The 12,530-nt window shown below is 48.1% G+C and overlaps 1 protein-coding gene across 1 annotated transcript in view; it reads right to left on the reverse strand.

The window, feature by feature from the left end:
- sh3pxd2aa (SH3 and PX domains 2Aa) overlaps positions 1-12,530 on the reverse strand; it is a gene marked incomplete at its 5' end in the record, with an annotated part of 99,584 nt that overhangs the window by 85,998 nt on the left and 1,056 nt on the right. Inside the window, one exon of the mRNA XM_079999852.1 lies at positions 3,677-3,757. Within this exon, the coding sequence (XP_079855978.1) occupies positions 3,677-3,757 (81 nt within the window). The remainder of the gene's footprint in view (positions 1-3,676; positions 3,758-12,530) is intronic.

Consider the following 12,530-nt stretch of genomic DNA (forward strand, 5'->3'; position numbering starts at 1 on the left):
AGACACGTTCCCGCTCAAACAAAGACTCGACGCGGCGTCTTTTTTTTTTTTTTTGCCTCGTTCTGCGTGTCGGGACTCTTTTCACCATAAAAGGCCACGGCCGCCCGCCCTTACACTTCCTTTCCTGCGCACTGCATTCAATGACATCGGCCGAGCCCAAGGTCCTGATTAACCGAAGGACATATCGAGTCTTTCATCGGATCCCTCCGTTTTTTTTTTTTTATTTAAAGGTTATTCCCTCTCACGAGCCTCCGAATCGAGACGCGTGAATAGAGTTCGTTTTGCGCGTCGGGCCTTGACACCTCCACGGACGGAAAGAGAGAGAGACACGCACAAAGACGTCAGAACGCACAAGTAATCCCGACAGGGTGAACGCCTCGCCATGCGGGGCGAGCGCGAGCTTCGGCACCGAGCGGCCGGAAGACCAATCGGACGGTAATGTGGAAACGCCTCTTCCCCTTGGCGTTTTTTTGGCTTTTATTTTTTTTGCGAAGGCGCGGCGCGGGGCCCCCCGGGGCAAAACCGTTCATCGGCTCGTCCTAATATCGCCCGGCCGGTTGCATCACTGATCGCTCTCCCCCCCCCCCCGGGGGAACGGGGTTTCGACTGCTCCCAGTTCAGTTTCCAACGCCGGGGCATCTCGAGGCGAGGCGGGCAGGGTGGAGCAGTCGAGCGCCGCCGCCCGATGACGACAAACGCGATAAGAGGCGGGAACTCTCCACCGTGCGCGGATAGGGAGGACGGGACCCCTCCTCTTATCCTCCACGGGGATGGGGCCGAGGTGGACGCACTTTGAACACCGGCGGCAGCGAGGCGTTCATGTAGTACGACGGAGACCGCGGCTCATGTGTTCAAACGAGTGACCGTGACTTAAAACGGGAAAACAACAACGGGAACCGCATCGCTTCTCAGCGCCGGCCGAGGACAACGTGACGAAACCAAAGTACGATCGGCGGCGGCGGCCAGTGGAGCATTTCCTCTTCATTGATTCATCATCATCATCATCATCATCTTCACTCCCTGATACTTTACTGTGTCGTCCACATCACTGCCAAGCACCTTCGATACAAATAAGGCCTGCTCAAGGGTTTGGAATCATTGTGTGTGATCGGCAGCACGGACTCGTGACAAAAGTGTGGAAAAACACAATAACTAAATCAGGACAATTGAAATCACGCCGGGGGGATCGAATATGACTCGAGGCTGAGTCCGTTTAACAGGAACTGCACTGAATCAGAACTGAACAGCCAGAATGTGACTGGAACTGTTAGTCACACCGTGGAAAAGGTGGACACGAGACTAAACCCCACGAGTAGCCGTGAAAACGAAGGCTGTCACGTGTTTGCTGGGGGTTCTTTTTTCCTGTTTTGTTTTGGGGGTTGTTTTTTTTTCCCCCTTTTATTTATTTATTTATTTATTTTTAATACCGCATACTTCAGAGTCAAGTGAGGAGTCGCACTCCCCCGTCCTCCGGCTCGTCCGCCGGGTGAATGTTTCGAAAGGGAGAAATCAAACGGAACAAATGAAAGAATAAGCCAACGGGACGACGCGGTGGCGCCGAGGGAACTCGGCAGACTAGAGGCGTGTCCGGGGGAAGCTTTTAGAACAGCAGCTTGCTCAAGCGGGTCGCTCCGGTGATTGTATCGGAAATTTAAAAAAAATTATAAAAAAGCCATCGGCAGGGGGGGGGGGGGGGGGGGGGGGGACATGGCAACGTAAGAAAGGCCACGTGCTTTGGGGGGGCGGTACATTTCCAGAGAAGCAGAAATGTTTTTCTCGCTCATTTATCAGCGGCAGGGCTCAGCTCCGCCGAAGTTTGCCCGTGTGAGCGCGGCTTTCTATGAGCACCCAGTAAACCACGTCTGGTGACCTCCGACCAGCGCCGTCCGACAAAGCTAACAAAATCAATCTTGCCGCCGTCGACAGGGAGCGAATTTGTGTCAAGTCGTCCGAGGGCCCATTAAGGTTCATTAGTTTCCCCGCCGGCAATCCGCGGGACACCAAACATCGAAAAAAGGGAAGACATTAAATCCGTTCATTCACTTTTCGCCTCCCGCATTTTTTTTTCCCCCCCAGAAAGATGGAGAAGAGATACATACACAAAGTTTGTCCTTCATCCAATGTATATTTATTATTCCACCCTCGCTTTTATTCCTTGTTGGGAGTAATCTTTAGCGGAGGGTCTGTTTTTCCGTCGTGCCCCTGCCCAACTGGTTATCAATGGGACCCTTCAGCGAGGACCTACTGATTGAAACATCATTTCCTGTTGGACTAGCACACTGAGGCTATTGATACGCACTGCCACTCTATAACTCTCTGTTGCCCTTTTCATATTTTACTAGAGACCCGGGGACCTCTGTTGAAATATACATATGGTATCAGCTTGCACTGAGCTCAGGGTGACGGTGGACACACACACACACGCACGCACACACACACAAGCACACACTTGCCACACACACACACACACACACACACACACACACACACACACACACACACACACACACACACACACACACACACACACACACACACACACACACACACACACACACACACACTACAATTCTGCAATAATTGAGGAAACTCCACATGTGCATAAACATATGCACGTGAAAGCACAGACTGATCACTCAGTGTCAGCATGGAATGGCCCACCCGAGGAGGACAAGGGAGATATTTCATCGCCACCCTTCATCCAACATACAAGCAGGCTTAGATTTTAAGCCCCGAGCACCTCAAAAGACGAGAGCAAAGCAAGGTGGGCCGGCGGAGGCCCGCCCACGGAAGACTAAATTTGAACAGTCCACCAACCACCACGGCCGGGCCTCTGAGAATCCCACGGCATCCCGGTGTAGCGCACGCTCCATTAAATTGGCTTCCATGTGGATTTCTTGCTGGTAATATATAGAGAAGTAGCTCTGACAGCTCACTGACATTTTGAGGGCACGGGAGAGATAAGATAAGTGCGGAAGAAAGCAAGAAAGAGGAAGCGAGAGAGAGAGAGAGAGAGAGAGAGAGAGAGAGAGAGAGAGAGAGAGAGAGCAGCGCAGATCTGCATCTCCACAAGGCGGAGGGGATGCAAGCCGTGTTGCCCCCGTTCCCCGGCCAATCAGCAACACACACACACACACACAGATTCAGGGGGGTGACAGGCTGTGAAGAACACGACTGTGGTGAACGGTCGCCAGACTGAAACATTAATCCATGAGGGCCACGCCGGGAGATCATAGCTACCCAATCTGCTCGGGGCCCGCTCAGCGGAAATTGAAGCGCGCGGTTAATTACATTAAACTATATTGTACATGTTAAATGTGATATCAATTTAAAAGAGCCGCTTCAGTTGTTCTGCTCAAAAGCGATTCGGCATCACGTCGAGGCCGGCTGATACGGACAAATTATTATCGAGAAGTATACACAAACTATGTGTTGCACAATATGAACTCCAGATCCCACGCAAAATGGTGGAACTGCAGTTAAGTACATTGAACTATACGGTTAATATCAAAGTAAAAAATATATATATATATTAAATATCATACTAAACCAGTGAAAGAACGTAAAAATGATAACATCAACTTAGGCATCACCCATCCCGACATCACTTTGCAGGAAGGAAATGCAGGAAGTGAAACTGAACGTGGAGCGCAGAGAGGAGAGCAGTGGAGGTTACCTGTAGGTCAAAGAACTTGCTGTATCTCCTGTAGATGATGTGGGAGGTGTTGTCGGAGTAGGTGACATTGATGAGGTAGACCTGCAAGGAGAGGGGAAAGGCAACGCCAATTAGAACGAGGGCGCCTGCTATGCCGCACCTTGGCGAACGCGCACGCACACGGAGAGAGAAAGTACATATAATGTATAAGTGTGAATAACACAGGCATGTATGCATAGACACACACACACACACACGCACACGCACACACACACATACAAACTTCAAATCAATGGCACACAAGCCATGACTGTCACTGAGACGACGGTGGCTCCTTCAAACCGCCGTTTTGTCAACATATTGACCTTCTGACTCAAAGCCCAGGCTGCAGCCGCTCGCCCCCCGTTGGAGCGAGATAACATTGAGATGGAGTCTGTCCGTGTGCATGTCCTGAGGGTGGGGGAGGAGAGGGTAGGTGATGCTGCAATCATCTCTACTCTAATGCAAGACTGAAAAACGCGCCGGGGGGGGGGGGTGGTCGGAAAACATCCATCTGGGATGGTGAGCGCCCACGGGAGCCCACGGGATTCCGCGGCGGCGTCCATGGCGATCTCTCCGTCTCCCTGGGTGAGAAATAACTCAGCAGCCAATTTGTTACACAACACGGCTCTACCGGCACTTGTGGGACGAGAGATTATCTTGGAGGGTTTGATTATATTTTAAGGGGCTCTGCAATGCGCCGGGGTGAGATCCCCTGTTTACGACTTTACAGCGTTTTGTTTTGTTTTTTAAGGGGGGTTGCAACGAAGATTCCGGAGACGTAGCTCTTTTAGTTCTCGGTTGAACAGCCTGCACGCGCTCCTTGGCGGTATATTCACAGAATGTCCGTGATCTTCGCGACTCCGAAACAATGGCGGCCCTCCGCGCACATCCCCGATTCGCACGAGGTGCAAGGCGTTTCGGCTGAGCGAGCCCAAGTGAAAAGGGGTGGAGTTGGCGCGGGAGGCTGAGCGCGCGCGACTGGAGGTTCCGGTAACAAAGCCACGCTGCCGGTGGAATGATCACAGCTGGCGGGCGGCCAACGCATAATGCCCACTTCCATGGAGACGCGAGCCCCGGCTGCACGGCTCCCAGCAGACACTCGGTTCCTCCCGACGCGGTGGCGTGTGGCACCACAGGTTCAGCGTTTGACTGCAACAGATGCTCTAAAAAGTGGGACGTCTTGCGTCACAGCTCAATTGCTAAATTACGATGTCTGGCGCTGGTGAGCCGGATGTTTATTGCGTTTTTGATGTCGACAGCAAAGGGAGCGTTAATGAACGCCCCCTTTTTTAACGGCCGATGGCGGCCTGAGTTCTGACGGGGGAGGAAGTAAGAATACGCAGAAGCGTACGGGACAAAACAAAAACAAAACAAAAGAACCAGGGAGAGAATCGGTGAAAGAATGGAGTAAACCGGCGGCTAATGAGACCATGGAGCGACTGTCTCACCTCAGAAAAATGTACCGGATAAAAAAAAAAAAAAAAAAAAAAAAAAAAAAAAAAAAAGTATCCGCCTCTTATCCCAAAATGCCAAAGAAAATATCTCGACAATGCTGGTGCATACCAGTCCGAGCTGATAAAAAACACTGATGTATTATGATGGGCCTCGCTCGGCACTTGTTGGTACTTGTGTCCGTGCACTTGTACGTGCTTTTGAACCTTTGTGTGTATCACGCACGTAAAAAAATCGAATCTAGCTCCAACTGTGTGTGTGTGTGTGTGTGTGTGTGTGTGTGTGTGTGTGTGTGTGTGTGTGTGTGTGTGTGTGTGTGTGTGTGTGTGTGTGTGCACCGAGCGGCATGCCGGGTTTTTCTATTCTCCTTTCATGGCTCCAGGCTGCTTAATTTGACTGCGGAGGGAAAAACCTCCCCGTGCTACAAAATTGGAGCCAGACTTGAATTTGCGGAGCAAGTCAAAGGATCCACAGCTCCAGACACAGATGGATCTGTGATGGCAGCCGCAGCGGAAAGCACAGCGGTCCACGGTCAGCCCGCCACCGAAAATATCAGGCTCAAACCCGATGTCCCCCCCCCTTCCCCCCGGCACCGAAATAGAGCCGTATTCCATCGACGTGGGCCATCAGTGACGGCGTTCAAGGTCATCCCTGTAAGGTTGCACGGCGAAATTTAATTTGATGGTTAAGTGTGAACGTCCGTGTCGTTTGACGTCTCGGAGGCGTTTTTTTTTTTTTGTTGTTTTTTTTGATCCAAAGTGTTGTGGCGCGGTTCAAAATAGGCCGGGCTCAGAGCTGGAGCAGCTCCCGCCGTGAGAACTTGAAAACAGGCGAGGTTTTTTTTTTTTGTTTTTTTTCTAAAACCGGGTGGGGGAGAGAAAAGAAAAGAAAAGAACTAATAATCTGCGAGTCAGTCATGTAATTGCACATAACCGGGTGCCAGCGAGGGATCGCGACGGGAGGCGTACTCCGTGAGTCACAAACATGACGTTGGTTTTGAGAAAGCCTTTCCCGTCCATTTCATGGAAACTCCTTCTTGACGGAAAGGCAGCAAATCAGAGATTGAAACAGGGGTAATGAATAAGCGCGATGTCAGAGATGATAACCTCTAATTAAAACTGGGAATCGATACATACTGTGTGTGTGTGTGTGTGTATATATATATATATATATATATATATATATATATATATATATATATATATATATATATATATATATATATATATATATATATATATACATACACACACACACACACACACACACACACACACACACACACACACACACACACACACACACACACACACACACACACACACACACACACACACACACACACACACACACACACACACACATACATAAATAAACTCAGTGGAGGCTTACAGCACAGTCAAGGGTTTTCTGAATAATATGTCCAGTGCCTGAGATAAAAGTGCCTGCAACACTCAGCTGTTAAAACCCATTCCTGCGTTTGGAAACAGGAGGGTGTTGGGAACCCAAAACAGGTGTGGAGGGATTTGGAAACAATGAGGAGGCCGAACCATAATTCACCGCAATGGCTTTATAATGAGCGTATAATAATAAGCAAACATCCATGTAGATAAGAGGCAATACGCCAGCAACGCTGACGGCAGCCAGGCTGTTGTTTAATGGCGCTGGTCGTGATTTACTCCGGCGCTAATTCAGAGGTAATGCCTGGCGTCATCTGCCAGGGAGGGGATCACTGACGTTATAATAAAACCTTCTCACATGAAAACATGACATTTTGGAATTCAATTGTCATCCAGCTGATGGCATGACCCTTTAAGTACTTACGACTACAGTTAATTACAGGAACAGTTAATATTATATATATATTTATTTATTTATTCTGCAGATTCGATCTTTAAATCATCCGTGTGATTGAAAAATCTGCTTTCTTTACACACTCTGAACACTTATTGTTAAGGGAGAGAACACACACTTAAAGGGGGGGGGGGGATAAACAATCCCGACTGTGCTTTGAGGATTCCATCGCCCCAGATAGCGCGAACAAGACCTTGTAGATCCCTAATTCCCGCGGCAGACGCGTGACTTGAAAAGAAAAGTCTCGCTCACGCCCCGGACCCGGCGGAGAAACATGAATTGTCGTGACGGAAAACAAATTGGAGATCTGATTACTTCATCGTGTCGAGACGACGGTGAATTCATGCTGTTGTTTTTTTTTTTTTTTGTTTTTTTTTCTCCAGCGTTTCACAAAATGACTCATTCAGCTTGTACGCACGCACATATATTTCATAAACAGTACATAAAAGACCAAGACTCACCCCGATACGTGAAAGGAACGAGCAAAAGAGAGACGAGAGCGTGGAATAACTCACGGCTTTCGGAGCGGAGCTGAATCCCGGTTTCCCCGGCTTTCGAGTGAGGGAGACCTTGCGGCAGAGCGCTTGGTGGGGCCGGGAGTGTGGGCCCCGCCACTAAATGCACCCAACCCCGCCTAAAACCCACTATATTTAACCTAACGTATAAAACAGACTTGCATCATAATTTCAGCCCAGTGCTTTTACAGAGAAGAGAGTCACGGGGTGGAGATCCTCTTTGCACAGATGGGGTTGTAATGTCTTTTCAACGTTAGCAAGTAGATAAATAAGTTCCTTTGTTTAATTTTGCAAACTATCATTCTTGGGGGGTGGGGGGGTTAGAAAAAATAAAAAAATAAAAATAAATAAAAAAAGAAGAAGTCGCTCATTTACAATGGGGGCGGAGGAATTCTTTTGCGAGCCGGCCAACCAAAATGTCACTGGGACAAAGATCCACTCCAGCTTCATTCAAAGGCTCCGGCAGTGGGCGCGCGGGGGGAAAAAAAAGGAAAAAGGCCTCGAAGAAAGACTTTGTGTCAGGTTTGCCAAAATAGTGCCCTTTTATTACCCCGCAGTCCAGACCCATAGCTCGCCCTCGCCTCAGCGGAGTCACTTCCACGTTGGCGCGGGCCACTCACAGGCCTCGTGCCCGTGCGGCGGCGGCCACGGCGAGCGCGGGGGAAGTTAATGGAGTTCTGCGGGGGGAGAAAAGTGTCGATTCAGCCGACGCCTCCCCTTTGACTCTCTGCCTCGCCCCGCTTCTTTTTGTTTGGCTTTCCATGTTTGTTTGGTTTTTTTTGCCCTCTTCCCGTCTTTTTTTGAGCAGTCAAAAAAAAGGGAAAAAATTTTATATATATATATATATATATATATATATATATATATATATATATATATATATATATATATATATATATATCTCGCTTTCTCCAGGCACACAAAAAAGGAGATACAAAATAGAGAAAACCGAGAAAAAAATATATACATTACATTTTAGGTTTAACAAATAAAAAAGAAAATAATCAAGTATATCCAATGACTCCAATCCACTGATATTTTTATTTTTAATGTTATTTTATTTGACCTTTAAGCGCAGCTTTGAAGTCAACGCTCTCCGTGACACGGGACCGGACAGAAACGGCGAGGAAGCAACGCGGCTGCCGAGCGGCCCCCGGTACCGTACACCGCTGGGGGGCCACGAGCGCCGTGTTTGTGTCAGTCCTCCCGTAAAGGTTTTAAGACGGGCAGCGTGGCGGGGTCGCCGCGCGCAGCCGGCACGTACGCAAAGGCGCCGTCTGTTCCACCGGCAGAACAACCCCGCCACTTCCAGCGGATGCAACCAAACGCGCAGCGCGCAAACTGGCTGACAGGTGCCCCGCCGCACTCCGAAAGAGTGCCTCACCGCCGTGGAAGCAGACGGATCCGCCGGGGAGGAGGGAACCCGCCGTCACATCAGCAGCACTTACATATACTGTGCATCCTGACTTCCCAAAGGCTTCTAAAAAAGAAAAGATTCCACAACCACCAACAAAGGCTCAAACCCTCTGAATACCCTCACGGACCCCCAACTTGTATCTCCCAGTCGGGGCTTGGGAAACAGGGACCTTTTTGTCACCCACATATCTGCACCGCGTTTGATGGGCCAATAAATATTTGAGTGGGGAACAGCTCTCTGAAGAGTTGCTTTATGGCACTAAATAACAACACCGGGCCCGGGCCTGTAGCGAGGCATCGGGCTCTGGAGAAAACAAAATGCTATTTGACTGGGACTCGTCGGGCGACGGAAGCCTAAATAAACACGCAGGCTGTGTCCAAACACCTCCCGTTTTATTTTTATCGCCCTTCCCCAACCCCTCAAGTCACACAAAGCAGAGTCGCACCCTCCATTCACACATGCGGTGTTTAAGCCAAGCGACAGACACAGCGTGTGTGTGTGCGTGTAGACTATCTAAAAAGGACAACACGCCTGAATATCCAGCAGCATTAATGGGACATTGGGATCGTCAGGACATATTAAGTGTCCTCATAGTCTCATGGTGAATCTAATAATTCTGTCCTCATAATTTAGTGTCCTCATAAAAAGGATCCAATGGCGTTTTAAAATAAATATTCAATATTTTATATGCATCCCCTTATTTCCTCTCGTGATTCCAAAAATGTTAATCGTTCGGTTTTAAATCGACATAATCCCGACTAACCTTGTTTTGTTTGTTTTTTTTCCGAGGTGATTCTATAAACCATCTATATGTGTGTGTGTGTGTGTGTGTGTGTGTGTGTGTGTGTGTGTGTGTGTGTGTGTGTGTGTGTGTGTGTGTGTGTGTGTGTGTGTGCATGCGTGCGTGCAGAATTAATGTTTGCCACTCAGCGGTCCAGCTTTCCCCGCGGCCTTACAAGGGTTTCCTCTCTGGGCCCCATTGGCTCTCACAGGACATACATTTCCAGCTGGTTTCACAAGCAGCACAAACGAGATTTTAAATAAACGGCCCTGGCTTTTCCTCTCTCTCTTCATTTTCCATTCTCTCCATCACTGTTTTTCCCCCCCTACTACTCCCCCCCCCTCTCTCTCTCTCCAATACCCAGGCCCTGCCCCCTTATTTATCTCCCCGGTTTCTTCTCACAGTGAGCAGCCCTGCTCTCATGAGACGGAGTGGCTGGGGAAACGAGGCCACGGGTCGGCCCGCTGAGACCGAGCCGCCTTAAAACACAACACAGCGCCGGCCACTTGGCTTTGGCAACTCAGGATCCCAATGCACACGGGCAGTCCCCGCTAAACTGTAAACACACAGCCTGGATAAGGAACCACTTGCCCTGTTAGACATGGACTTTAATTTAAAAAAAAAAAAAAAGAAAAATGGAAAAATTTCAAATATATATATATATATATATATCACTGAAAAAAAGTCTAAAAAGATTGCAGTCATTGGACTGAATTTAAAAAAAAGTATTTGTTAAACTTATAACTATTTTTTTTTGCTTTTTCTAAACTTAAAGTGTGCATCTTAATTTGTGAATTTCAAGTCAAATACGCCTTTTTTTTTTTAAGTTGATCCCAGTGACGCAAAATTGTCTGCGTAATTTGAAATTCAGGATTGAATATTTCAAGAAATATTTCAAACGATCTACCGACAAAAAACATCCTCATTTGCCGCCGACCAATGAGACCAATAAGTCAGGTCTCGCGCAAGGTTGGGAACAAACTGTCTCTTCTGAGCTTTCCAACTGCCCACCAATTACCTCCAGTGAGTTCCATGCTATTTTTAACAATGGCTGCGGCTTGATCACGTCTTCATTAAAAAAAAAGTGGTTTATTTGAATTAAATTCTCTTCCATCCGGTGTAATCACTCTGGTCTCCGCCTGCCTGATGGCCGTGATCCACTTTAAAGCGAGGGGTGAGCTCATGGACAACCATTAGAGAGAGTACTGTGGAGGCAGAACGTGCTTTATGGTTCTTCCTTCGATAAGTGTTTAAAGGTCGTACACCGTCAGGTCACGAGATCCAACTACATCGCCCGGACTTAAATTTCCCACAGAAATCGCCTTCACAACGCCAGCGTGTGTCCGTGCCGTCAAAGACCTTTTGGCTCGAGCTCAGCTCAGCTCCCATAATAATCCCTGCGTGCTTTCTCAAGCAGCCTGTTGGTTTTTGCATTTCCGGCATGTTGTTTATTTTATTTCTATTTTATTGAATAACAGATGTAACGGCAGAACTCTCGGGCCTGCGCTGCAGTAGTGACTCTCCACCTAATTGATTGAAAAACAACAATATCTCCGACGCAGCGTTATTATTTCCCCCCTGATGTTCCATCATTTACACTATGTTTGTCTTAGATGTAATGTTTAAATTGAACTTTGAAAGGCTGACACCAATAGTAATAACTGTCAATAATTTACCATAAAAAAAAAGTGATCATATGAGGCTTTGAAGGGAGGCGATTATCTCTGCGTCGTCTTGGTGTTCGACATTTAGAAATGTTATGATTCTTGAATTTGGGAAAGTTCAGTCGGTAGTCATGTGTTGGTTATTGGTCTTTTGTCCTGATTGAATTTGGTGAGGCTCAGCACCGTAGTAACACTTCCTTAGGTCAGGGACGTCCTCACACACAGACGAAAAAGAAACAGACCAGCAATGTCATTAAAAAGCAGCCAAGACCTCCTTGAATTTACAAGCACCGTGTGATTTTAGTGTCTTCTATCAATTTAGTGTGTCTTTTATTGACGGTCCACTAGACGCCTAAAATGCCAAGAAAATGCCAGCTACTTTGATAGCGTAAACAGCTGTTTTCGCGTGGCCTCCACCAATAAGCTTGAAGCCGCGCGTGGTTGCAAACACAGAAGCGGTGGCTTTTTTTTTTTTTTTTTTAAGCAAGTTTGTCTCTTGTGTGACCTCGGAGGCCGTTTTGAAAGAGCAATGTGTTGATTGATGTGTGGATCACCAGGCACAACGGGAGGCTGGACTGTAATTTTCTACAGGCAAGATCATGTTCTTCTCACGCTGGTCATTTATTACGACCAGAATGACGGGCGGGGGGGGGGGGGGGGGGGTCGCACTGCAGCGCCCGACGTAGGCCCTCGCTTACGGCAAATAAGATATTGATCAACATGGAGGGAAAAAAAACTTGCAGGAAAACAAATGTCGCTGACGCCTGTTTATCAAATGAGCCTCAATTTCCAAACAGCGACGTTCCACTATCGGAATTAAACTTACGACGGGCGGCACTTCGCACTGAACCTCTTCAAAATAGGTTTTAAAATGTGGAGTTTTGGACATGGACTCGTTTGAAGTGTGCAGCGGCCTCAAAGGGTAAACAGCTGGCGGCAGCCGCGTCAACTCAGTCACCGCGAGGGCACAGAAAAGCAGCGCCTCTCCTTGAATCGAAACAGTCCCACGACTCTTGAGTCATCAAGGGGAGACGGTGAACCTCTTCAGTGTCTCTTCAAGGGGTCACAGGCAAGATGTAGCACCGGCGCCTTAAAAAGATGAATTGTCCGGAACCAGTCGAGACACGCCGAGCGGCGGGAAACCAGGCAG

This window comes from Zeus faber (genome assembly GCF_960531495.2).
Source record: "Zeus faber genome assembly, chromosome: 4".
Lineage (NCBI taxonomy): Eukaryota > Metazoa > Chordata > Actinopteri > Zeiformes > Zeidae > Zeus > Zeus faber.